Source organism: Ursus arctos, unplaced genomic scaffold (genome assembly GCF_023065955.2).
Source record: "Ursus arctos isolate Adak ecotype North America unplaced genomic scaffold, UrsArc2.0 scaffold_21, whole genome shotgun sequence".
NCBI lineage: Eukaryota > Metazoa > Chordata > Mammalia > Carnivora > Ursidae > Ursus > Ursus arctos.
Window position 1 is genome coordinate 31,304,643 of NW_026622886.1, and position 26,787 is coordinate 31,331,429.

At 39.0% G+C, this 26,787-nt stretch overlaps 1 protein-coding gene across 2 annotated transcripts in view; it reads left to right on the top strand.

The window, feature by feature from the left end:
• The first annotated feature begins 2,768 nt into the window (after positions 1-2,768).
• PAWR (pro-apoptotic WT1 regulator) overlaps positions 2,769-26,787 on the top strand; it is a 122,579-nt gene continuing 98,560 nt past the window's right edge. Inside the window, exon 1 of one of the 2 annotated variants that reach the window (XM_044384568.3) lies at positions 2,769-3,606. In XM_044384568.3, the coding sequence (XP_044240503.1) occupies positions 3,079-3,606 (528 nt within the window). In that variant the 5' untranslated portion in view covers positions 2,769-3,078. The remainder of the gene's footprint in view (positions 3,607-26,787) is intronic. The other variant, XM_026499972.4, reaches the window with a different exon arrangement.

Sequence of the window (26,787 nt, forward strand, 5' to 3'; positions counted from 1 at the left end):
AACGCTAAACATAAAGATTGATGATATGCAAACATTTTGCAATTTAGGACTGACTCAGCTAAATACCTTGGTGCAGTGCTGGAAGCAGTCTGCCTGTGAAATACATCTTTGGAAATGAGAATGGTAAGGTAAAGACAAAAGGTATAATAAATGATAACAATAATAATACATAGTGCTTTGTACCTCAATAATCTCTTTCATCCACGGTTCCTAAGGCATTTATAGACTAATAATAACTACTCTGGTTCTCATATACTACCTTTTATCCAGGGATCTCAGGCACCTTCACAACACTCTCACAATGTAGGAAGTATCATTATCCCCATTTTATATGTAAGTAAACAGAGGCACAAAAGTTAAGCAACTTGCCCAAAGCCACAGGAGTCAGTAGTAGCCAATTCCTGAGTCAGAGCCTATTAATACTAAGAGAACAGTCCAAAAGTGCAGTGATAAATTTATGTGGTATAAGCGTTATTCTAGTTCATTTTCTGTCTATAATTTTCTAATTAATATTGTGTATTCAGTACCTTATCTTTTTTTGCCTGCCCTCTCTCCCCGCTACACCCCCTCCCCCACTTCTTAGAGACGAAAAACTGTTTGATATCCTATTAATAAAAGGGACTATATTTACTGAGTGTCTTCCTTGAACCAAGAACATAGTGTCGATTCTTATAATAGCTTAAAAAATATATGCTGTTGTTGATTTTACAGTAAAGAAGGCTGAGTTTCAGAGAACTTAACACATTGGAGATCTCTCAGCTACTTAATGAACTTGTATTCTGGCACACTGTATCCTCTTTCCGCTGTATTCTGCAGCCCCTCCAACTGAAAATCCTTCGGTAAGTTACAAAGCATTAATGCGAATCTGTTTAATGCCCAACCCTCCTACACACCCCCTTAAAACTCAGAAAACAAAACACTCGAGTGAATCTGTAATTTAAGAATTTCAGGTGGCACGCCCAGGATGGTACCAGCTAGGCTCCGCCTTTGAAACCAATTCCCAAGGAAGGCCTTTAATTTTCTAAGGATTTTTCCAGAGCTCTCTCCCTGCTACCCACATGTTCACCCCAACAGCCAGACCAAAGACGGGAACTGTGTGACTTTCCCTCTGAGAAATAAATAGCATGTGAATCACTTTCTCCCAATCTCATTCTTGTGGCAGGCACACACTGACTGCCCACCCACCATGTGCCACCTGGGCAAAACAGGAATACTAAGTAGGAAGAAAGATTTATGTTAGGTAAGAGTGTGACTCAGGGCTCGCCTACTTTTTTACAAAGTGGAGACCTGGCAATTGTAGCCTGTGACAATGCTGTGCCCTGGCACCACTTGTAATATAGTGAGGTCTGTCTCTTCAGGTGCATGATAGTGGCAGTCCACCCAGCCCTGATCCAGAAATGTCGGATGATTTGCATTTAAGGATAGAAAAATAGAGTCAATCACCGCCCTAGGTCACACCAAATCAGCATCACCGCAGCTACGCAGCTTTGGTATCTTGGTAGGGAGGTTTACTGCTAAATTCACTCTCTGTAAAGGAGACGTGTAGAGACAGGGTTAAAAGAACAATTCCAAATAGCATTGGGATGCCAATGCAATACACGGTCAAAATGAGGTTTTCGTTTTCTCTTGCAAGCCTAAAATAGTAGTAAACCCTTGATAGTTCACTGATAATTTAAGCCCCTCCTTCTTTCAGCCCACTCTTTAACCCAGAAACCACAGGCTTTTCTCAGAAGGAAGGGTCTGGGTTGGTTGGTTTGTTTCTTTTCTTTTCTTTTTTTTTTTTCTTCCAACTCTTCTGTCGGCCACCCTAGTACATCTGAAAAGGGGGCAGCGACCAGGAAAAGTGACGCGCGCGAGTTTTCCCATCCTGGCCAGTCAGGCCTGAATCATCACAACTTCATTGCATTCTCCCCCTCCGCCAGCAGCATTCGAGTTTTTCCCTCGAAGAATATGTCTTGTACTTAAAAGGAAGAGTGGTGGGAGACGGAGAGGCGGAGAACAGGAGCGGGGTGAAGGGCGTGGAGGACTGTCCCGCCCGGAGTCAGAGCTGCTGCGGGGCTCGCCCCCGCGGGGCCTCGAGCCCAGGAATGTGCGGTGGGACAGGCGGGCGCGGGGCGGGCTGCAGCGGCGGGCCGGACCCGGCGGCGCGCACCTGAGCGCGGGAGGCGGGGCGTCGGCGGGCACGACCCCCCCACTGCGCGCCGCGCCCCTCGCGCGCCGTCTCGGCCCTTTCCGCCCGCGCTTCGGCGCCGCTCGGCTCCCCTCCCGCCCCTCGCTCCCTCCCTCTTTCCCTCCCTCCTGGCCCGGCGGAGCGGTGAGGTCCGGCGGCGAGTTTGCTGTAGCTCCTTCCGCGCCGCCGCCTGGGTTCACCTGGGCGCCCACTCCCGGACCCGCGCCTCGCCCCCTAAAACTCCTCTCAGGTAAGGGGCTGCTCGGGCCGCCCGCGCTCGAGCCGCGCACCCGTCGTCCCGACGCGGCTGGACAGCTGGTGTGTGTACGCGTCCCGCCTCCTCAGCGAGCCGCCTAGGGGCTTCGCGCCTCGCCCAGGAATGAAGGTGTTGGTGGCGGGGGCCTTGGGCCGACGGTGGCCGGAGAGAGTGGCAGGAGATGCGACGGGCCGACAGGTGGCGGGGTCTGGCCCTGGTCGCCCGACCGCCGCAGGCGCAGACCCCGGTGGGGATGGGGCGGGCGGGCCGGGGGTGGGGACAGGCCCTTTTCTCCTCCCCTCGAGGGGCGGCGATCGTCCAGGCCCGCCGTGTAGGTGCGTCGGAGAAACTTTGCAGGGTGGGGACTCGCCAGCCACTTGGCGGGGACTGGTCAGCACGCTCTACGGGGGCGGGGGGCTCCGAGGCGGGCCGCGGGGCAGACCCTCCGGCCGGGCGAGGACCTTAACGCTTCCCTTCCCCGCCCCCTTTTGTGTTTCCCCTCAGACCCTCCGGCCGCCGGGGGAACCCGGGCCGCCCCCGCGCCCGGGGGTCGTTCCCTCGCATCCTCCCGGGCTCGGGAAGGCAGAGGAGGCGGCGGCCGGAGCCGGGCTGGGCGGCCTGAGGTGAGAGCCAGGCCGGCCCCGCTGGGAATATGGCGACCGGTGGCTACCGGACCAGCAGCGGCAGCGGCGGCAGCACCACAGACTTCCTGGAGGAGTGGAAGGCGAAGCGCGAGAAGATGCGCGCCAAGCAGAACCCCCCGGGCCCGGCCGCCCCGAGCGGGGGCGGCAGTGACGCGACCGGGAAGCCCCCGGCGGGGGCTCTGGGCACTTCGGCCGCCGCCGCGGCCAACGAGCTCAACAACAACCTCCCGGGCGGCGCAACCGCACCTGCCGCCCCCGGCTCTGGGGGCGTGAACTGCGCCGTGGGCCCCGCGGCGCTGCCCCGGTCCACCCCGGGCCCCCGGCGGCCAGAGGACGAGCCGCCCCCCACGGCTGTCGCCGCGGTGTCCACCTCGGGGGCACCGCCGGCCCGGAGCGACGAGGAGGAGCGGGACGGCGCCCCGGAGAAGGGCAAGAGCTCGGGCCCCAGTGCCAGGAAAGGCAAGGGGCAAATCGAGAAGAGAAAGCTGCGGGAGAAGCGTCGCTCCACCGGCGTGGTCAACATCCCTGCGGCAGAGGTGAGCGGGCGGGGGCCGCGGGGGGGAGCTCCCCCGGTCCCCGGGCAGCACTCAAGCCCGTACTTTTTATCCTTTCGCTGAGTTAGGCAGGCAGAGGTTGATGGAGTTTTACTCTGAACAAATGCTTCCTGCGAAGTTCCCGAAACCCAAAGTAGGACACGTGCTTTTCAGGCTTCCTGGCTGAGGTCTCAGATTCAGGATCCTTCTTTATAGTGGTGGAAAGACAACTGGTGGCTCCCAAACTTGCCCACCTAGAGTTGTTTGTTTTTGCTTAATCAGTTAGAAAAATTGATCAGTGGTGATGACGACATACTAAGTTTAGTTTCCCACGTGTATATCTGAAGTTATCAGATTGTTTATCTCTTTTCTCTTGACAGTGTTTAATAGCACCTGTAAAGAAACGTGGCCTTAGCTCTATCCAACACAGCTTTATTTTTCACTGTATCTAGGATGAATATATCTAAATAAGTATATTACTATTTCATCTATAAACCAGATTTTGGGAAGAGCCCTCCCCAACACACACACACACACACACACACACACACACACACACACACAGTTTATTCTGAGTGATATTTAGGACAATATGAACATTGTAGTAATCCACAATTCTTTTTGTTAAGACGATCTTTCCTCGTATTTAAGTATTTGGCTCTATATATTCTGGAGAACAGTTGTAGTAGGGTTTTTGTTTTTGTTTTGTATTTTTGAGCAGTCTCAACATTCCTGTAGGCAGCAGCATCTTCCTATTAGAGTGAGTGGTGAAACATTTTTACTTAGTGTGTAACCGCACCTATCTCTACTCTCAAAAAAAAAAAAAATCCTAAACAATTTTGGTTACTTTAATAGAAGTGCACTGGTTTTGGGAAGTGATTACACAACCGTGCTTCACCCAAAGTAGTTGCATCTTTTTCTCATTGGCTCTTTAGATTTTATTTTTTTATTTTAAAAATTTTTTTATTCATGGCTTTCTAATTCATTTAACTTTGATAACCAGTAAATAATTAATAAGAATATACTAACTTTAATTGTGGTTCAAGTAAAAGTATTCACGTAAGTTAGGGTGTGTGTCAAACATACCCAACTTTTAAGTGTTAATATGTTTTCCATACCTGGAAAATTACAGTTTGTCTTTGAAGGATATATTTTTATATGCATGTTTCAGGGAGATTTTTATCAGCCAGCAAAACTGTCCTCTGTGGTTTGCTACTTGCACAAAAGATCTGTTATTCATTAAATTGCTTTAAAAGGAATTCATGAGAGTGGTAATCAAATTTCTAGGTTTTTTTTTTTTTTTTTTTTTTAGTAAAAAATATGAAGATTAAGGGGAAACTAAAGACAAGGCTTTGGAAAAGCTACATTCCTCAACTTTATTTTTAAAAGTAGCTGATGGTCCAAATAAAAGAATTAGTCATTTTCAATCTATTCCTCATTGTTCATCTGACAGGGGTCTTATTTTGGGAAATATCTTGGCAGATGTTAGACTTCATTTTTTGTCTGGCTGCTTGTGCTAGAATTGTTACTTCTCAAGTACCTTTTTTGTTTTTGTTTTTAACAAGGGTAATGTTTACTGGGGAAAATAAGTGTGGTGTATCTTATGAGATCCTAAGACACATCCTTTGTTAATACTCCTGCTTTGGGTTAGAGAACATAGTGCTGAGAATGTAGATGACTGCCCACTACAATTGAGTCTAATACTCTGGAATGTTTTTCGTTTGGGTGTTGGCAACTCCTAAATTTAATCTTCCTTAAAAACAAACAACCCAGGGTACCATTTTTTGTCTGTGGAATTTGAACCTTTTTTATTGAATAGGGAATTGAGGACTGCTTTCTTTTTGTGGTAACTATGGCTCTATCTGTTGCTGTAGGACGCAACAAAACATGGTAATGTTTTGCCTCAGTATCTAATTAGCAGGCATACTTCTTGAGGGCTGCCTCATATTTTCATAAAAACAATTTAAGTTGTTCAGATTATTTTAATAGTGGTAAATATATGACACAAAACTTTAAAGATGGGCCATCTTTATATCTTTAGGTTGTTGTAGGTTGTTTTTTTAGAATTGTGTGCCATTTCTCTTAGAAGTTTCAACATTGAGAATGTTAGTTGCTCTGGAGTTTCTTGTGTAATATAACTTAGCACTCCTGGTTTAAGAAGTCATATAATATTTTACAAAATTTTCAGGTTTGCAGATATCATAAAAACAAAATCACCAATCTTGTCAGTATTCAAGAGTGGAATTATATATAATGTTGAGAAAGACTTATTTTCAGGCAATATTCTCAGCCAAGCTTATATTAAAAGAGTAGCATGTAATTTGTATGCAAAAGCCTATTTTAGTGGTTGATAAACATTAAGTTCCTTCAAGAAGTATTTATTAAACATCTGTGTGACACATTCACTGTGACTTTCATTAACTTATTTTACTAATTATGGAGTATTATAAAATTGTTGTAAAGATAAATCTGACAACAGCTAAAGATACCACAATCAACCAGAAGATAGTTTTAGTGAGGAAGCAAGTCAAAAACTTAAAGTGGTGGATGGGGATGGGAAGCTGGGTGGGATACTGCTTGTGATATCTGTAATAAAAAGTGCAAATATTCAGTTGTTAGTGAGACAAACTTTAGTTCTCATTTACTGAGGTAAAGATTTTTTGGAAAATGTTTCTTTCTAAATTTTTACTTTATTTTTTTGGGCAGTAGCCCAAATTGAATAATTTGGATGTGACGTACCTCCTGCCAATAATTTGGTATATGTTTATTAGATCAGTCAGATGTTTATTACATGTCTGTGTTCAAGGCACTATTGTAAGGGCTGTGGAAGAAACAAGAAGAGTAAGGCAGTGTATATTCTCAAGGAGCAGAACTGTAATCCAGGAGGAAGGATAAGGCATAATTATATGAAAAAACTTAAGTACTGAGTTAACAATTGAAAAGCCATCTTAACACAGCAAATTGTTTATTAGAACTATTTTGTGTTTAGGGGCGCCTGACTGACTCAGTTAATCTCAGCGTTGTGAGTTCAAGCCTCACACTGGGTGTGGAGATTACTTTAAAAATCTAAAAAAATACGTATTTTGTGTTTAGAGAAAAAGAGATGATTGGGCTATGAGAAGCTATTGAGGATGAGGGTCTTGAGCTAAGACATTTCTGTAGCTGTGTATTTATACATATATTTACACATACATTTATACATACCTGTTTGTTTAGTATTTTAAGTATCAGAGTGCAGTGGTTCTTAATTGGGGTAGCAAATTAAAATCATGTGAGGATCTTAAAAAAATTCTCCCCATGGAGAATACTTGCTCTCTCCCTCCCTGACCCCCTTTTGATTTAATGGGTCTGGGATGGATCCCAGGCATTAATATTTTGATAAACTTCGCATGTGATTCTACAGTGAGTCAGAGTTAAGAACTATTGGGCTGCAGTCTGGGGATACGGAAATGAATAGGACTCAGGCCTTGTCCACAGGGCCTCTCAAGTAATATAGGGAACTGGGTAAAGTACAGTGTTAAGTCCTGAGCGGGGTACCTAACTTGAGGAAGGGGATAGTTGAGGAAGGATTGCTAGGCAGTACCACTCCTGTTTTCAGAGTGCTTGTGAAGTTATTGCCATTTAATAGGTTTGCAAGAGGGGTTAACAGAGATGGTTACCCTAGGAAATACAATAATTCAATAGGTCAAGTTCAACTGGCACTGAAGTTTTGATTTAAATATAAAGTTAACATATATTGTAACTTACTGTTTTCGTAGTGGTTGGCTAGAGTGCTTTATGTGTTGTTTTAATTAATGCTCACAGCAATCGCATGTGGTAGTTATAGTTTCTCTTTTTATCCTCATTTCTAGAAGAGAAAATGGAGGCTTGGAGAATTTAAAATGACTCAGGATCACGTGGAAAGTGAATAAGTGGTAGAGCAATTCTTAATCTTGGGGCCATGAATTCAAGCCCCCTATATTGAATGTGAAGTGTACTTAAAATAAAATTAAAAGTTTAAAAAATTAAAAAAAGAATTAACCTACTTTGCATTATTTAGCTTATTTCCCTATAACTTTTTATTTTTCTCTGTAACTTTTTATTAGAGTTTATCTTAAATAATTTAAACATCTGAACGGGAAAATAGTAAAAGGAACTGAATAGAAGTTAAGGTTAAATTTGTCAGCTCAGAGATTGCTTCTGACTCTCTAATTTACAGTTTGCTTGGGAAAATTTCGAACACCAGGCTAGAAGTCAGAAAATGTGAATCTTTGTTTTTCCTTAAGTGATATGTTGTTTTTCTGTCAAGATGGGGTTAAACACCTACCTTATAATTTGAAGGAGCATATGATGTATAGAAAGCATAAGTGAGCACAATTTTAAGTCATAATTATTTAGCATATTACTGAACATTATGTAGGACAAGTTCTACTTAATAAACCATGTAAATCCAGGTAGATTAAGAAATGCCTTTCGGTATGCCCAGTATGTTCCAGACTGTCTACCTTTCTATGTGATGAGTCAGAAGAGGAACTAATAGTGACTCAGGGTTGGGGAAAATTGAACTTGTGAATAGGGTAGATATAGCATACACAATAAGACTGCTTAATAAGATATTAAGCCCAACTTTCCTAAATGTTTGAACTCATTGGTAAAGTAAATTGAAATTTTAATATTGTCAGGATTTGTAATGAATTGTCTAAGCTGAGATGCCTTTTTCTATAAAAATAATTATGTAATTAAAGTAGATGACATTTATGGTGTGCTTATTATGTGCTAGGCACTGTTCTGAGCACTTCACATGTATTGGTGCATTTAATTCTCACCACGACCCTATGGGAAGATGGAGAGCAAGTAAGTTGCTTACTTGCCTCAGGTCCCATGTGTGGTATGAAGTAGAGTAGAGATAGTCTGCCTTTAAAGCCTGGTGCTTAATAACCCTCTTATTATATTTCAGTGTATTACATACTATAAACCTAGTTTAAGAAAGACAAAGATTATTTTAGTAGTAAACTAGAAGATGCTAACATATGACTATAGAATTTAAAAATAGCTCTATAATAAAAGGCAGATAAAGTGGGACTTTATTAGAAAAACTTGAGAGCAAATAAACAGTGACATTAAAATTCTTATTTAAAATCACTATCAGTCTAGTAGCTTTATTTATGCTCTTTATTATTTCTACATTGGTTTTTAGCACCTGTGATATAGGACAGAAAATAATTATGCTGTTTAATAGCAAGGCTAATATATGTCTTAGAAGTTGAAAATGTTTGAAATTTTCTGAGTGCTTTTTTCTTTTTAAAAATTGAGATATAATTCATAGATCATAAAATTAATCCTTTAATTTATTCAGTTCAATGGTTTTTAGTGTATTCACAAAGTTGTGCTCTAAGTGCTTTTATATTTTCATCTTAATTTTTCATTATGTTTTTAGAACCTGTGGTACCTAAGTTTTAGCTTCCGACCCTATAAAATGCAGCAGTATTCAAGTAATTCAATATCAGCTTTTCCTGCATCTCACAGAGAAAATGAAATTATGGTAGAATTTTCTCAGTGTTCTGTTTCTTAAAATACCTACTACCATTTGTTCATATAGGAGTTTAGTATAAGAGGTATTTAATTTAACTGAATGGAAAATTTTAAATAAATATAAAAGTTTTTAAAAATTAAAATTTTAAACAAATGTAAAATATTTTAAAATTTAAAATTTTACATATCTTTCAAGGAGATCTGCAAAGCTCTACTATCTAAACATTTGGGAACTTTAATTCAAAGTAAAAATGGAGTTTTAAACCACCTAAAATCTTAGTCACGTTACTTCAGTCAGTATCTTAAAAGATGTGGCTTGGGGGTGTGGTGTGTCACCTGTGTTGTTTATATGAAATGGAGATTTCTGGGATCTACCTCATTCTGGGGAGAGGGAGGGATACTGAGACTGCAGAGTCTTAACATGTTCTTGAGTGATTCTTGTACACCCTAAAGTTTGGGAAGACTGACTTAAATGCCCTGTTTAATGTTTATTGATCTGTCAAATGAAATTGATGCTGATAATCTAACAGGATTATTACATGAATCAAATGAAATGGTGTTGGTGTAAATGTTCTAAAAATGATAAAGTGGTAAATTATAGTTACTGTGTGGTTGTATTGATAACTGGTTGTTGATGCCTAATGGAAATTTCTTATTGAGATGTTGAAAATTCTTTTTTTTCCTTCTAATTAAAAACTTCATAAACATTTTAACAAAGACAACTTGAACTACTTGGAAATTCAAAGCACCTTAAACATTTATGTAATATCCAGTTAGTGCAAAATGTTGCATCTGCGTTGCTTGCTTGTTTTGAATTTGTTAGAAGCCTAGACTACAGGAAAACAACAAACTCTACTTAATGTGTAATTTGACCTTTCATTCTTTTTTTTTCATTTTTACATATCTCTAAGTGAAAGTGTATAATTGTGTTTCTAAATGTATTTAATAATTAGTGGTTCAAACTCTTAAAACGGGTTTTGTCCATCTTATTCAAAATATTCCCAACTGCATGATTTTTTCTTTTGTTTACTTTATTAAAATAATCACATATTAAATCTGTAGGCACTCTTAGCTAGCCAATTGATTCTTAAAATATCTGGTTATTGCTAAGGGAACTTTCAGTTTAAATCTTAGGCATTTGTGTTTATAGCCATGTACCTACTGTATAGAATCAAGCCTTAGCCCTCTATCATATTCTTCTTGGATTACTTAAAAATATACTAGGCACCATGTCTGAATGAAATTGTAAGAACATTTAGTTTCTAAAAGCAGCAAAATTATATATCTTAAAAGGTAGAAACTGCTCCAGTGAGTTCAAAACCTAGGATGTGAAATGAATATATTTCACATAATATAATGTAATATAATGAAATGAATATATTTCAGATAATATTTATTTATTCTGTGATAGTCTTTAGAAAATTCCTTCACCAAATTCTGTAGGTCACAGTGTAGTTTTCAATCATAGTTTTATTTATTTTATATACTTGAAATTTTTTTAAGTAGTCTTTTGTATTCTGAAGGCATTTTGTTAGGGTTTTGCTGAAATGAATAGAAAGGAGAGAATTTATGTTGCAGATTACGTTTCTGTGATAGTTCAAGTTTTGTTTGCATATTCTTTATATAAGCTCTAGGGGACTAGCTGAATAAGAAATAAAAATAATACAGTTTGAAATACAGAATGAAAACATGTTTTATAATAAAATTAACTTTAAAAGATACTATTTAATATTAAGCTTATGGGCATAAAAGTGAAATTTGCAAGTTACACAAAGTATGAAATGGCTTTCTATTGCTTTTGGAATTTTTTGCAGAATATTTTTAGCAGTACTTTAAAAAAGAGTGGAAATCTTAGTTTGAAGAACAATATTAACATTCAGAAGATGGTACTTGAGGAATAAAAAGTAAGATTATATTAGCTGCAATAGTCAAAGAAGTTGGGTTTCAAATTTCTGGCGAGACTTTCTGATATTCTGTAGTGCAAGCAAAAGTTGATTCACACCATGCTTACATAATCTTAATTTTTTCTGCTGGTAAAAGTAATGTGTTTAAAAAAAAGGAGGGGGGATGTGTTCATTGTAGTTCCCTTGTAGAAATACAGGAAAAGATAGAGAAACATCACCTGTTATCTTATTCATATAAATATTTGTTTCTGATGTCTACATAGGAAATGGAACCACACTATCCAAATTTTATGTGCATTTAGTAGTCATTCATCATGAGTATTTTTATGGTGGTGGTCTTTAAAAATAAGGATGGATTTTTAAAAAATTAGTTTCAGGTATGCAATATGGGGCTTTCTTTGTGGTAAAATACTAATAACATTTTTAACTGCTTTTGAGTGTACATTCAGTTGTATTAAATATATTTGCATTATTGCGATCATTATCACTATCTATCCCATTACTCTTTTCATGTTGTAAAACTGAAACTCTTCCTGTTAAACAATAACTCCCCATTCTACCTACCTAGCCCCTGGCAACTACCATTATACTTTCTGTCTTTAGGGATGGATATATTTGTGTTATTTGATATTAAAATACTTGAGCATTATTACTTCATTGGTAAAGGACTCTACTGCTTCTTTGCCCTATTATGTAGCTGATTGGCAGGAAAGTAAGTTGTTTTAAGATAAACAGATATGTATTTTTTTTCTTTTCATGTAATGTGTTTCCTGAAGCATTCTTCAAGACAAGTGTTTGAGTCTTCAAAATACCTCACAGGTACTAGGACCTTCCGATAATTGTGAGGGATGCCCAATTATTTTTTTAAGATTTATTTATTTGAGAGAGAAGGCAGAGGGTGGGGGAGAGAAAGAATCCTCAAGTGAACTTCCAGCTGAGCATGGAGCCTGACACAGGGCTCGATCCCAGGACCCTGAGATATGACCTGAGCTGAAATCAAGAGTTGGACGCTTAACTGACTAAGCCACCCAGGTGCCCCATGCCCCCCCCCCTTTTTTTAACCTCCTCTGTAACCTTTGATTTCAGTGGGAAATTCGTGATCAAAGCTGCAATAATTATAAGTGTGTGTAAGTTATAATTCACCATAAAAGTTCCTAATCAGACATGCAAAATCACAGGATGAAAACTACAGGACATAAGGAAAAATGGAGTTTAGGGGCATAACACTCAGAAATTTTGTGACAGAAAGATAGAAACATAATAAAGACTAGCACAATTTTACACGTTAGATGGTTAAGAAATACATAAATACTACAATAGATATGACACTTGACCTTGAAAAAGACCAGAATTTTCTTATAGAAGTGGGTGTCAAAAGGGTGGTAATTTGTGAAGCATTGGAAGAAGGGTTATCTGAAATTGGACTGAAACTGTGATACCAGATGTGGATGGGTAGGACTTATAATATGAGTGAGCTGGCAGATGTTTGAGATGTGTGTGTTCTGTGTCGTTCTGCGTGACCGGGTTGCATTTTCTGTGCTTACCTGCTGTTTTAATAGTGCATAAGCAGATGCAAAATTTGTGTTTTGCTCAACTTGCTCCCTAATATATCAGTTACGTTGGAACAAATTCAGTTTTCTAAAAAAAAATATTGTAGTGTATATGTATATACCCATATGTATACATCTCTTTATATGTTTATGTGCACATGCACATTCATCTATCCAAAATATGTGAAACAGTGGCTTGAGAAGATCAAGTAATGAGATGGAGAAAGGACTAGGGAGCTGATGTGACTAGAGATAAGAATACTCATTTAAAAATGAATATACTAATACTGATTGCTAGGGCAATGGCAGTTAGAAAAAGAAAGGAATAGATGGATTAAGAAGTATTTCATTGGTATTAGAAAATTATGTAACAATGTTTTGAGCTGGAAAATTCCTCTTCAACCTTCCTACCTCTAGATGAGCGTAGCACACACTACCCTCCTGCCCCCCCCCCCCCAGGGCTACCTGTACCCTGATTCCTATCTAAATCTTGCTTATTGTTTTCCTTCTTTCTTAAATACTTGGCCCTTCCCTGTTGGCTTATCTTGCCATGAAGAAATGTTCCCCTAATTCTGCTTCACTTTCGACTTAACTTTTCTTAATTGCTCAACTTGCAGGTATTGTTTTCACCCGCTTACTCCCATTTCATTGCTCATTTCCTGCTACCTAATTGCAATTGATCTCTACAAGGTTGCTTGTGGCCTCCTAATGGCCAAATGAGATAGCTTCTTTTCTGCTTTCAGCCTATTTGACTTCTCTGTAGCATTTGCCCTTGTCATTTCTTCCTTGGATGCTACCGCATTTTTGTTAGATTCTTTTTTACTTGGTTTACTCAGAAACATTTGAGTGCCTGCTTTGTGCCCCAAGCTCAGTGCTAGATGATACAAAGATGAATTACATACTCACCACACCAGTCTTTAAGGAACTTTCAGTCTTCTCTCAGAGAAAAAGATGTTTTAGTTCAGGCTGCCATAACAGAATACCATAGACTGGGTGGCTTACAACAACAGAAATTTATTCTCACAGTTCTGAAGGCTGTGAAGACCAAGGCAGCAACAGAATTGGTGTCTGGTGAGAACCTGCTTCCTGGTTCACTCTGTCCTCACATGGTGGTGGAAGGGGGGGGTGAGAGATATTTGGGATCTCTTTTATCAGGGCACTAATCCCATTCGTGAGGGGCCCCATCCTTAGGACCTAATCTCCTCCCAAGGGACCCACCTTTTAATACTATAATATTGGGGGTTAGGATCTGAACATAGGAATTTTGGGGGAGACACAAATACTCTGTTCATAACAGATAAATGGAATTTGGTATAATGAGAACTATAACGGAGAAAAGAAAAGAGTACCGAACTAGCTCAGAAAAGGGAGCCATCAGTTACATGAGGAATCAAGGAGGGCTTTACATAAGATAAAGTAGTATTGAGCCCTGTGTCTTGACTGATACGAAGGATTTCCCAAATGAAGAGGGGAGATTCGGTAACATTCTGTGTAGTGCAGAGGAAATAGCATTTGTGGAGGCACAAAGCCAGGAAATAGTAGCATTCTATTACAAATAGACCTCCTGTGCCATACCTCCTGTGTGCCCAGCATTGTGCTGGGGAATTTCCATGTGTTCTCATCTTCACATTTATTCACAAGGTAGATTTTTAAAATATATTCCTCATTTTACAAGATGCCTCAAAGAAGTTGTGACTTGCCTAAAGGCCATACTGACAGAACTTGGATTTGACTCCAGGTTTGTTAGGGTGCCAGTGCACACACATTGGTTATTGTTGTGAAGAGGGAGGGATATGTTCTAACAGAGGAAACTTTGATGTGCGGAGAATTCTCGGTGGGGAATGAATGGAGAACAGCTGAAGAGGAGTAATATGGACCAATTGTGATGGATCTGAATGTCTTGCCAAGGAATTCAGACTTTATTCTGCTGTTCTCTGTTAGTATTGTTGGCTGGGTATTTCCTTCCTCTGTCGATACCTGTATATCCAGTAACCCTGACAACTTCTGGAATGGAAAACTTTTGTCTGTGTAATTTGAAGTCGCTAAGAGGATCTTTTTGTTTGGAGACAGGTATCTGTTCAAGAATAATAAACAATGCAAAAGCATGTAAAAATTATATGCATATAATAGAATAAATAAATCCAAATTTCCATGTGGGTTAAAAAGAGATGAGAGGATAGCTTCTAAACAAAGTTGTGCCCAAGTAATTCTTTTTATTACAAAAATAACTGTACTGTAGATAGATTTGGGAATGACATTTTTATTGGAGTAGGATGAAGTGGATTAAATTGCCAGATTCTGTACAGTTATCATGAAGAAGTTTATAGTTTAATATTGTCTTGGGGTTTAGACGTGGCCCTGTACTTGATATAAAAGGTGGTGTTTTTTCCATTCCCACATTCTTCTGGTTGATCTTGCGATACAGATGCTTGGGATACAGGCACTAAGGGTGAGCATTGCCTTTGAATCTTTTCTCACATGTTAATTGTTCAACTTCCACAGATGTTCCCTGCCTGCCCCCTTCATCCCTTCTGCCCTCTGTTATCTTAGAGGGAAGTCAAGTGCTTCTCCAAACCATGTTTCGGGAATAGTGTTTATTTATTTTTGGTGATGCAAAGGTAATGCCCACTTATTTGTAAAAAATTAGAAATAAAATGAGCAAAAACAGGATTGTGTCAAGATCAGCTATAGATTACTATATCAATTTGACATGCTTTTCCATTTTTATTTTTATGCAATGGGATTATATTCTGTGTACATTTTTAGAGACAATTAAATATGAACTCATTCAGCATGGCCAATAATAATATTATTATTTTTATTTGAAAGTGATGTTAATTGCTGCATATTTTTTATTTCATAAACATAATTCCTGCTATCCAATGGTAACTCTTTATAGTTTTGGCATGTAATTCTTGAATATATTTTTAGGCATACACATAAAAATATATATCCAGAAATTTAATCATTCTACAAATGCTACTAAACCTTTTTGTTTTCAGTATCTCATGAACATCTTTGTATGCCAGCAAATATATACCTGTGTTATTATTTTTTTAAAGTTTATTTGTATTTTTTAGTAATCTCTACACCCAGTGTGGGGCTTGAACTCACAATCCTGAGATCGAGAATCATGTGTTCTGATTGAGCCAGACAGGTGCCCACTGTGTTTTTGTTATTCTTAATGACTATAGAATATTTCATAATTGGGATGTTCTGATAAGGCTACAATACATTTACTATAGTCTTAGTACATTATTTTATTTTATTTATTTTAATTTTTCAGTCTCACTGCATATTACATGTTAGACACTGAAGTAGGCCTTTTGGGCATTTGAATTGCCATAATCTCTTTTGTTACCAGCACTCAGGATTTGAATGAATTGTAGTTCATCATTTTGTCCTTGAGCAGTTTATAATCTAATTTGGAGAAATAAGATTATATAAGATAATTTTGAAACATTAAAAGGAAATGTATAATAAAGTGTTAAATGTTATGCCATGCTGTCAGTACAGAGAGGTGAGAGATCCCTAGAGAACTGAATGGTCCAGGAAGTTTCATGGAGGGAGTATGAGATTTGAGTTGATTTTGAGGGACTATAAGAAGTGGACACATAAAGAGCAGAGTCACTATTTCAGACTGAGAGAGTAAGGTAGGTAGAGTTACAAAGGTGAGAGTTAGCAACCTGATTGGAATAAAGGGTTTATATTAGGAAATAATAATAGAGAAATTAAGGAGCAGAATTGTGAAGGATCTTAAAAACTGGACTGAAAATTTTAGGCTTATTGTGTCAGCCTATAGGAGAATCTTGAGCAGGATCTGTTCATATTTGTGACACCAGGATTTTAACAGGATCAGCTGGGCAGGAGTGTGTAGAATAGGTTAGAGGAAAGGGAGAACATAAATTAGGAGATGAATTGGGTGGTTGTCATACACCAGGGGGGAGACATTGTATGTGAAATCATTAGAACACTGTAGTAGAATATAGTTCATTAACATTCTCAGTTTTATGTCTTGTTTAATTGACTGTTACTGTCTTAAGTTGGAGGAGGAGCTTAGGGGAGCTTATTATGAGTCACATGATAATTTCAAAGGTAATAATTAAACCAGAAATCACTTATACTACAAACTGGCTTTTAGAATATTTTATTATTTTGATTATAAGTGAAAAGAAAGGCATTTGTCACTCAGGATAAGGAAGCCATGTTAATAAATAGATAACATTTGCATGCTTACTGGGCCTGGCCCTATTCTAAGCCCTTTATGGGTATGAACTCACTACATTTTTATTTTTATTTATTTATTTATTTATTTACTTACTTACTTACCTATTTATAAAAGATTTTATTTATTTATTTGATAGAGAGCAAGAGAGCACACAAGCAAGGGGAGCAGCAGGCAGTTGGAGAGGGAGAAGCAGGCTCTGAGCAGAGAGCCCCATGTGGGGATTGATCCCAGGACCCTGGGATCATGACCTGAGCTGAAGGCAAATGCTTAACCAACTGAACCACCAAGGTGCCCCTGAACTCACTAAATTTTTAGAAAAACTCGAGGAAGGTCAGTGCTATTCCTGTTTTACAGATGAGGAAAGTGAAGTATGGGATGATAAGCCATACTGAATTTCTGATTTGAAGAATTAGATGGCAACTTTGCCTCTTGATCCCCCCCCCCCCCGTGGTTTCACGCTTACAGTGGGGGCAGTATCACCCCTTTTTTTTTTTCCTAAAGATTTTATTTATTTGAGAAAGAGAGCAAGAGCACAAGAAGGCAGAGCAGCAGGCAGAAGGAGAGGGAGAAGCAGGCTCCCCGATAAGATGGGAGCAGGACGTTGCGCTCGATCCCTGGGATCATGACTGGAGCCGAAGGCAGAAGCTTAACCGACTGAGCCACCCAGGCGCCCCAGGGCAGTATTACCTTTTAGCATTAGCTTGAGCAAAGTTGATATCCTTATATTTAACTTGCTTTGAGGTTTTTATTTTATTTTATTTATTTAAAGATTTTATTTATTTGTCAGAGAAAGAGAGAGAGAGAGCACAAGCAAGGGCTGCAGCAGGCCGAAGGTGAGGGAGGAGCAGACTCCTCCCTGAGCAAGGATCCCGATGCGGGTCTGGATCCTAGGACCCTGGGATCATGACCTGAGCCAAAAGTAGATGCTTAACCAACTTAGCCACCCAGGTGTCCCATCTTTCAGGTTTTTAATTAAGTATTTTAAGAGATTTTTTTTCTCTTTCCTGCTTACTTTGAGGTAAAAGCTACATGTGAAAGTCAGAGGCATAGCAAAAGGTTTGGAAAGATATCCATGCACTGGTTAACAATGATTATCTCTGGATGGTTGAATTAAGAAGATTTTTGTTGTTGGAATGGTCTTTGTGTAATCTTTCTTGTTGAGATTTTCTTCATGACCTAAGGCATGGGAAATTTCTGTAGATATCCCAGGGGTATTAGAAAAGATTGTGTATTTTCTGGGTATAGAATTCTAAATATTTTCTGTTAAGCCAGTCTCCCAAATGATGTTTCAAATCATTTAACCTTACTTATTTCTGGCTTGATCTGTTGTTTCTTAGAAGATATACTGATATTTACTGCTGTTGGCTTGTCAATTTCTCCTTGAACTTTGACAGAATTACATCTTATAAGCAGAAGGTTAATAATGGAAAAATACATACTATAAAATCTCAATTTTCAAACACATAGTAGTGGGATACAGGTATTATAATTGGTAGTTTGGTTTGATGTTTCTTTTTTTTTTTTTTAAAGATTTTATTTATTTAGAGAGAGCATGGGTGGGGGGAGGGGCAGAGGGGGAGGGAAAGAGAGAATCTCAAGCAGACTCCATGACAAGCGCTGAGCCGGACGTGGGGCCTAATTCCATGACCCTGAGATCATGACCCAAGCGTAAACCAGGAGTTAGATGATAACTGACTGAGCCACCCAGACATCCCTGATGTGACTTTCAAAGCTCTTCTCTGGATCATTTGAACCACTTATATTAGTTTATAGTAACATGTTGGAGCAGTTTTAGGTTTATAGAAAAATTGAGTAGAAAGTAGAGACTCCCCATATTCTACCTCATACCCCAGTTTCCCTATTAACGTCTTGCATTGATGTGGTGGTATATTTGTTACAACTGATGAACCAGTATTAACTACAGTTGATAGTTGACATTAGATTTCACTGTACACTTTTTTGGGGTTTTTTTTGAATGTGTAATGTCAATGTATCTACCATTATGGTATCGTAAGGAATAGTTTCATTGCCCTAAAAATCATCTGTGCTGTACCTGTTCATACTTCCTTCCCTCCCTGGTAACTTCTGATCTTTTTGCTGTCTATAGTATTGCCTTTTCCAAAATGTCATATGGTTGGAATTCTACTGAATAAAGCCTTTATAGACTGGCTACTTTTCATTTTAGCAGCATACATTTAAGGTTCTAACATTTCATGATTTGAATTGATTGAATTGAGAAAAGAGACTTCAGTTACATTTCTCAACACTTCACTTTGCTGATTTCAAGTCTTGTGTTTCTAGCATCTTTCCTTTGTCAGTGAAATTTATCCACATCATTCTCGCAGAGAAGGGATTCAGTTTTGAGATTGGTGAAATAGGGGTGCCTGGGTGGCTAAGTCAGTTAATTATCTGCCTTTGGCTCAAGTCATGGTCCCAGGATCTTGGGATTGAGCCCCGCGTGGGGCTGGCTGCCTGCTCATTGGGGAGGCTGCTTCTCCCTCTCCCTCTGCTTTCTGTTTCCCCTGCTTGTGCTCTCTCTCTTTCTGTCAAATAAGTAAATAAATCTTAAAAAAAAAGATTGGTGGACTAATTTAGATGGTAAACTGATTAGAGAAAAGAGATTTCAGTTACATTTCTCAAGACTTTGCTGATTTCAAGTTTAAAAGTGCAAACACAGGGGTGCTGGATTGCCTGGGTGTCTCAGTCAGTTGAGCGTCTGACTCTTGGGCTCAGGTCATGATCTCAGGGTCCTGAGATGCAGCTCCGCCCTCAGCAGGGAGTCGGTTTGGGGTTCCCTGCGTCTCTCTCTTCCTCCTCCTCTGCCGCTCGCCCTGCTTGCTCTTGCTTTCTCTGTGTCTCTAAAATAAACAAATCTTTAAAAGCATGAACACAAAACAACTTTAGGCTATAGCTAGTTTTGAAGTGAATATCTGTAATGAATATCTGTAATTTTTTTTCAACTTAGTTTTGCTTGAGAGTTTACTTATTTTAGTATTGTCAATATTTAGCTCATTGCTTGCTATGTACAAGTAAGAATGTTTATTAAGAATGTGGCACGGATGTCTTGATTGATGAGTGATTTCATTTATAAATTGTGTTTTCTCCTAGATTCCTGCTCTAACATCACAAAATCTTGAGGTAGACTTAAAATTGGAGTTCAACCTATGATAGACATTTTTTATTGTGAACTATAGTTTTTAGTATGATTATTCATTCGAATAAATATTTGAACATAAATACTAGAAAATCACTGCCAAACATTTTGTTTGGGCATAAGAAAGAGTCAGTCATAGTAATTGCTGTTATCTTGATGTTTTGCAGATTACTCCCTTTGCAACATTTGCATCTCAGGAACACCCCCCCCCCCCCGTTTTTTTAAATGTAAAATGGAATTTTTCTCAGAAGAATTTTCGTTCTTACTAATTGGAATTTTTGGTTCAAGAAAAAAATTTATAATAATTTATAGTATCACATAAGATGGGTATTTTAATGTTAAGGTGTTTCACCCATTTAATTTAATTTTGGTTCTAGGAACAGATTTGATAGTTTTTTTTAATACACATTATATTTTATTTTTAGATTTTTTTTAAAGATTTTTAATTTATTTATTAGAGAGCACGAACAAGGCAGAGGGAGAGGGACAAGCCGACTCCTGGCTGAGCAGGGAGCATGACACGGGGCTCTATCCCAGGACTCTTAACCAAGTGAGCTTAACCAACTGAGCCACCTAGGCACCCCTAGACTTTTTATTTTAGGGCAGTTTTATGTTTATAGCAAAATTGAACAGAAGATATGTATCTTCTTCCCCCACCTATACATAGGCTCCCCCATTATCAACATCCCCTGCCAGAGTGGTATATTTGTTAGAATTGATGAACCTGCAGTGACACATCATTATCACCAAGTCTGTATTTTATATTATGGTTCATTCTTGGTGTTGTACACTCTGTGAATTTGGAGAAATGTATAATGGTATGTATCCGTTGTTATAATATCATACAGAGTAGTTTCACTCCCTTAAGAATCCTTTGTGTTCCATCCATTCAGCTCTCCCCCCAACCCCTGGCAATCACAGATCTTTTCACTATCTCCATGCTTTGTCTTTACCAGAATGTAATATAGTAGGAATCATATAGTATGTAGTCTTTTCATACTGGCTTCTTTCACTTAGTAATATGCATTTAAGCTTCCTCCATCTTTTCATAGCTCTGTTTAGTGTTGAATAATATTCCATTGACTGGATGTATCACACTTTATCCATTCACCTACTAAAGAAGATTGCTTCCAGGTTGTGGCAATTATAATTAAAACTTTATAAAATCCCTGTGCAGGTTTTTGTGTGGACGTAATTTTCAGTTTCAGTTTCTTTTTCTTTTAAAGTTTCAGTTTCTTTAGATAAATACCAAGGAGCATGATTGATAGATTGAATGGTAAGAGCATGTTTAGTTATATTCATTTATTTATCTTTTTTATTTTTTATTTTAGAACGCGTACATGAGAACAGGGGGAGGGGCAGAGGGAGAGAGAGGATTTCAAGCATGCTCCCAGCTGAGCAGGGAGCCCTCCATGGGACTCCATCCCAGGACACTGAGATCATGACCAGAGCCAAAACCAAGAGTCATACGCTTAACTGACTGAGTCACTTAGGCACCCTGAGTATGTTTAGTTTCATAGGAAACTGTCAAACTGTCTTCCATAGTGTTTGTTCTGTTTTGTATTTCTACAAACAATGTGAGTTCCAATTGCTCCATATCCTTGACACCATTTGGAGTTGTCAGTGTTTTTGATTTTGGCCATTCTGATTGATAGGTATATAGTGGTATCTTGTTTTAATTTTCATTTCCCTGATGACATATGATATGAAGCATCTTTTCATATGCTTATTTGCTATCTGTATGTCTTCTTCGGTGAATTGTCTGTTAAGGTTTTTGGCCCATTTTTTGTGTGGTTTTCTTATTGTTGCATTTTAAGAATTCTTTGTATATTTTGGATAACAGTCTTTTATGTTTTATTTTGTAAATGTTATCTTCCAGTCTTCTAATTTTCTTTAGTGTCTTTTTCAGAGTAGAAATTTTTAATTTTAATGAAGTCTAGCTCATCACTTATTTCTTTCATGAGTTGTGGCTTTGGTGTTTTATCTAAAAAGTCATTGTAAAACCCAAGGTCGTATAGGTTTTCTCCTATGTTATTTTCTTTTTTTTGTTTTTTTAAGATTTCATTTATTTATTTGATAGAGCGTGCACGAGAGCACACAATCAGGGGGAGTAGGAGAGGGAGAAGCAGACTTCCCACTGAGCACGGAGCCCAACGTGGGGCTTGATCCCAGGACCCTGGGATCATGACCTGAGCCAAAGGCAGACGCCAACCACTAAGTGACCCAGGTGCCCCATGATAGTTATTTTCTAGGAGTTTTATAGTTTAATGTTTTGTATTTAAGTCTGTGATCCATTTTGAATTAATTTTTTTGAAAGTTGTAAGGTCTGTGTCTGGATTCATTTTTGCATATGGTTGTCCAGTAGTTCTAGCACCATTTGTTGAAAAGACTATCTTTGCTCCATTGTATTGCCTTTGCTCCTTTGTCAAATGACTGTATTTACGTGGATCTATTTCTGGGCTCTCTGTCCATTCCATTGCTCCTGTTCGTCTATTATTTCAGCAGTGCCACACTGTCTTGATTACTTTAGCTTTATAGTAAGTCTTGAAGTTGGGTAGTATCAGTCTCCCAACTTTGTTCTTCTCTTTCAGTATTGTGTTGGCTATTCCAGGTCTTTTGCCTCCATATAAATTTTAGAATCAGATTGTCTGTATCCACAAAATATTTGCTGCTGAATTTTGATTGGACTTTCATTGAATTTATAGATCAGTTGGGAAGAACTGACATCTTGACAGTGGTGAGTCTTCTTAACCATAAATAGGGAGTATCTCTCCATTTATTTAGCTCTTTGACATTTCTCATCAGAGTTTTGTAGTTTTTCTTCATATAGATGTTGCATATATTTTGTTAGATTTATATCTAAGTATCTCATTTTTTTTTGGTGCTAATGGAAAAACAATGTATTTGTTTTTATTTCAAATTCCACTTGTTTGTTGCTGGTGTATGGGAAAACAATTGATTTTTTATATATTAATCTTGTATTGTGCAACCTTGCTATGATTGCTTATCATTTTTTGGAATTTTTTAAAAAGCTTTTATTTACTTATTTGTTTTTTTTTTTTTAAGATTTTATTTATTTATTTAACAGAGATAGAGACAGCCAGCAAGAGAGGGAACACAAGCAGGGGGAGTGGGAGAGGAAGAAGCAGGCTCCTAGCAGAGGGGCCTGATGTGGGGCTCGATCCCATAATGCTGGGATCACGCCCTGCGCCAAAGGCAGACGCTTAACGACTGCTCCACCCAGGAGCCCCTTATTTACTTATTTGAGATAGATTAAGAGAGAGAGAGCACGAGTGGGGAGGGGAAAGGGGGAGAGGGAGAAGCAGACGCCCCTGCTGAGCAGAGAGCCTACTGTGAGGCTTGATCTCAGAGCTCTGGGATCACGACCTGAACAAAAGGCAGGCGCCCAACCGACTGAGCCACCCCATTTCTGGTGCCCCATTTCCAGCATTTGTTGTTGATTCTTTCAGGTTTCTATATAGACAATCATGTCATCTGTGAACAAAGACAGTTTTATTTCTTCCTTCCCAATCTGTATACATTTTCTTTTCTTTTTTTTTTTTTAATGATTTTTTTATTATATTATGTTAGTCACCATACAGTACATCCCCGGTTTCCGATGTAAGGCTTGATGATTCATTAGTTGTGTATAACACCCAGTACACCATGCAATACGTGCCCTACTTACTACCCATCACCGGTCTATCCCATTCCCCCACCCCCCTCCCCTCTGAGGCCCTCAGTTTGTTTCTCATAGTCCATAGTCTCTCATGTTTCATTCCCCCTTCTGATTACCCCCCCTTTCTTTATCCCTTTCTTCCCCTACCGATCATCCTAGTTCTTATGTTCCATAGATGAGAGAAATCATATGATAGTTGTCTTTCTCTGCTTGACTTATTTCACTTAGCATTATCTCCTCCAGTGCCGTCCATGTTGTAGCAAGTGTTGGGAACTCGTTCTGATAGCTGAGTAATATTCCATTGTATATATGGACCACAACTTCTTAATCCAGTCATCTGTTGAAGGGCATCTCGGCTCCTTCCACGATTTATCTATTGTGGACAATGCTGCTCTGAACATTGGGGTGCATATGGCCCTTCTCTTCACTACGTCTGTATCTTTGGGGTAAACACCCAGTAGTGCAATGGCTGGATCATAGGGTAGCTCAATTTTTAACTTTTTAAGGGACCTCCACACTGTTTTCCAGAGTGGCTGTACCAACTTGCATTCCCACCAACAATGTAGGAGGGATCCCCTTTCTCCACATCCTCTCCAACAATTGTTGTTTCTTGCCTTGTCAATTTTTGCCATTCTAACTGGCGTAAGGTGGTATCTCAGTGTGGTTTTGATTTGAATTTCCTTGATGGCTAATGATTTTGAACATCTTTTCATGTGTCTGTTAGCCATTTGTATGTCTTCATTGGAAAAGTGTCTGTTCATATCTTCTGCCCATTTTTTGATTTGTTTATTTGTTTCTCGTGTATTGAGTTTGAGAAGTTCTTTGTAGATCTTGGATACCAGTCCTTTATCTGTAGTGTCATTTGCAAATATCTTCTCCCATTCCGTGGGCTGCCTCTTAGTTTTTCTGACTGTTTCCTTGGCTGTGCAGGAACATTTAATCTTGATGAAGTCCCATAAATTCATTTTATCTTTTGTTTCTCTTGCCTTTGGGGATGTATCATGAAAAAGGTTGCTTTGGCCGATGTCGTAGAGGTTGCTGCCTATGTTCTCCTCTAGGATTTTGATGGATTCCTGTCTCACATCGAGGTCTTTCATCCATTTGGAGTTTATCTTTGTGTATGGTGTGAGAGAGTGGTCAAGTTTCATTCTTTTGCATGTAGCTGTCCAATTTTCCCAGCACCATTTATTGAAGAGACTGTCTTTTTCCCACTGGATGTTTTTTCCTGCTTTATCAAATATTAGTTGCCCAAAGAGCCGAGGGTCCATTTCTGGGCTCTCTATTCTGTTCCATTGGTCTATGTGTCTGTTTTTGTGCCAGTACCGTGCTGTCTTTGTGATCACAGCTTTGTAGTACAGCTCGAAATCCGGCATTGTGATGCCCCTAGCTTTGTTTTTCCTTTTCAACAGTTCCTTGGAGATTCGGGGCCTTTTCTGTTTCCATACAAATTTAAGGACTATTTGTTCCAGTTCTTTGAAAAATGTCCTCGGTATTTTGATTGGGATAGCACTGAAAGTGTAGATTGCTCTGGGTAGCATGGACATTTTAACTATGTTAATTCTTCTGATCCATGAGCATGGAATATCTTTCCATCTTTTTATGTCTTCCTCAATGTCTTTCAAGAGTGACTTATAGTTTCTAGAATATAGGTCCTTACGTCTCTGGTTAAGTTAATTCCAAGGTAACGTATGGTTTTTGGTGCTATTGTAAATGGGATGGATTCCCTAATTTCTCTTTCTTTGGTCTCATTATTCGTGTATAGAAATGCAACTGATTTCTGAGCATTGATTTTGTATCCCGCCACGTTACTGAATTGCTCTATAACTTCTAATAGTTTGGGAGTGGATTCTTTTGGGTTTTCCATATAGAGTATCATGTCATCTGCAAAGAGAGACATTTTGACTTCTTCTTTGCCTATTTGAATACCTTTGATCCCTTTTTGTCGTCTGATTGCTGTTGCAAGGACTTCTAGTACTATGTTGAATAATAGTGGCGAGAGTGGGCATCCTTGTCGAGTTCCTGATCTTAAGGGAAAGGCTTCCAGCTTTTCCCCATTGAGAATAATATTTGCAGTAGGCTTTTCATAGATGGCTTTTATGAGATTGAGAAATGTACCTTCTATTCCTACACTCTGAAGGGTTTTAATCAGGAAACGATGCTGTATTTTGTCAAATGCTTTTTCGGCATCGATTGAGAGGATCATATGGTTCCTGAGTCTTTTCTTGTTGATATGATGTATCACGCTGATTGATTTGCGAATATTGAACCACGCTTGCATCCCAGGTATGAATCCCACTTGATCGTGATGGATAATCCTTTTAATGTACTATTGGATTCTATTAGCAAGTATCTTGTTGAGGATTTTGGCGTCCATATTCATTAGAGAAATCGGTCTGTAATTCTCCTTTTTGATGGGGTCTTTGCCTGGTTTGGGGATCAAGGTAATATTGGCCTCATAGAATGAGTTTGGTAGCTTTCCTTCTGTTTCTATTTTTTGAAATAGCTTTAGGAGAATAGGTATTATTTCTTCTTTGAATGTGTGGTAGAATTCCCCAGGAAAACCGTCCGGGCCTGGAGTTTTGTTATTTGGAACGTTGTTTATCACTGACTCAATTTCTTCATAATTAATTGGCCTGTTTAAGAAATCAATTTCTTCCGGTTTCAATCTTGGTAGTTTATAGGTTTCCAGGAAGGATTCCATCTCTTCCAGATTGCTTAGTTTATTGGCATATAGCTGTTGATAAAAATTTCTAATAATCCTTCCAATTTCAATGGTGTTCATCGTGACCTCTCCTTTTTCATTCATAATTTTATTAATCTGGGTCCTTTCTCTTTTCTTTTGGATCAGTCTTGCCAGTGGTCTGTCAATTTTATTGATTCTCTCAAAGAACCAGCTTCTAGTCCTGTTGATCTGCTCTACTGTACTTCTGGTTTCTGCTTGATTGATTTCAGCTCTAATTTTGGTCAACTGCTTCCTCGTGCGTGGATGAGGCCTGTCCCTCTGTTGCTGTTCCAGCTTCTTGAGGTGAGAATATAAAAACTGCATTTTAGATTTTTCTATTCTTTTGAGTGAGGCTTGGATGGCTATGTATTTCCCCCTTAGGACTGCCTCTGCAGTATCCCATAGGTTTTGGACTGTTGTATTTTCATTCTCATTG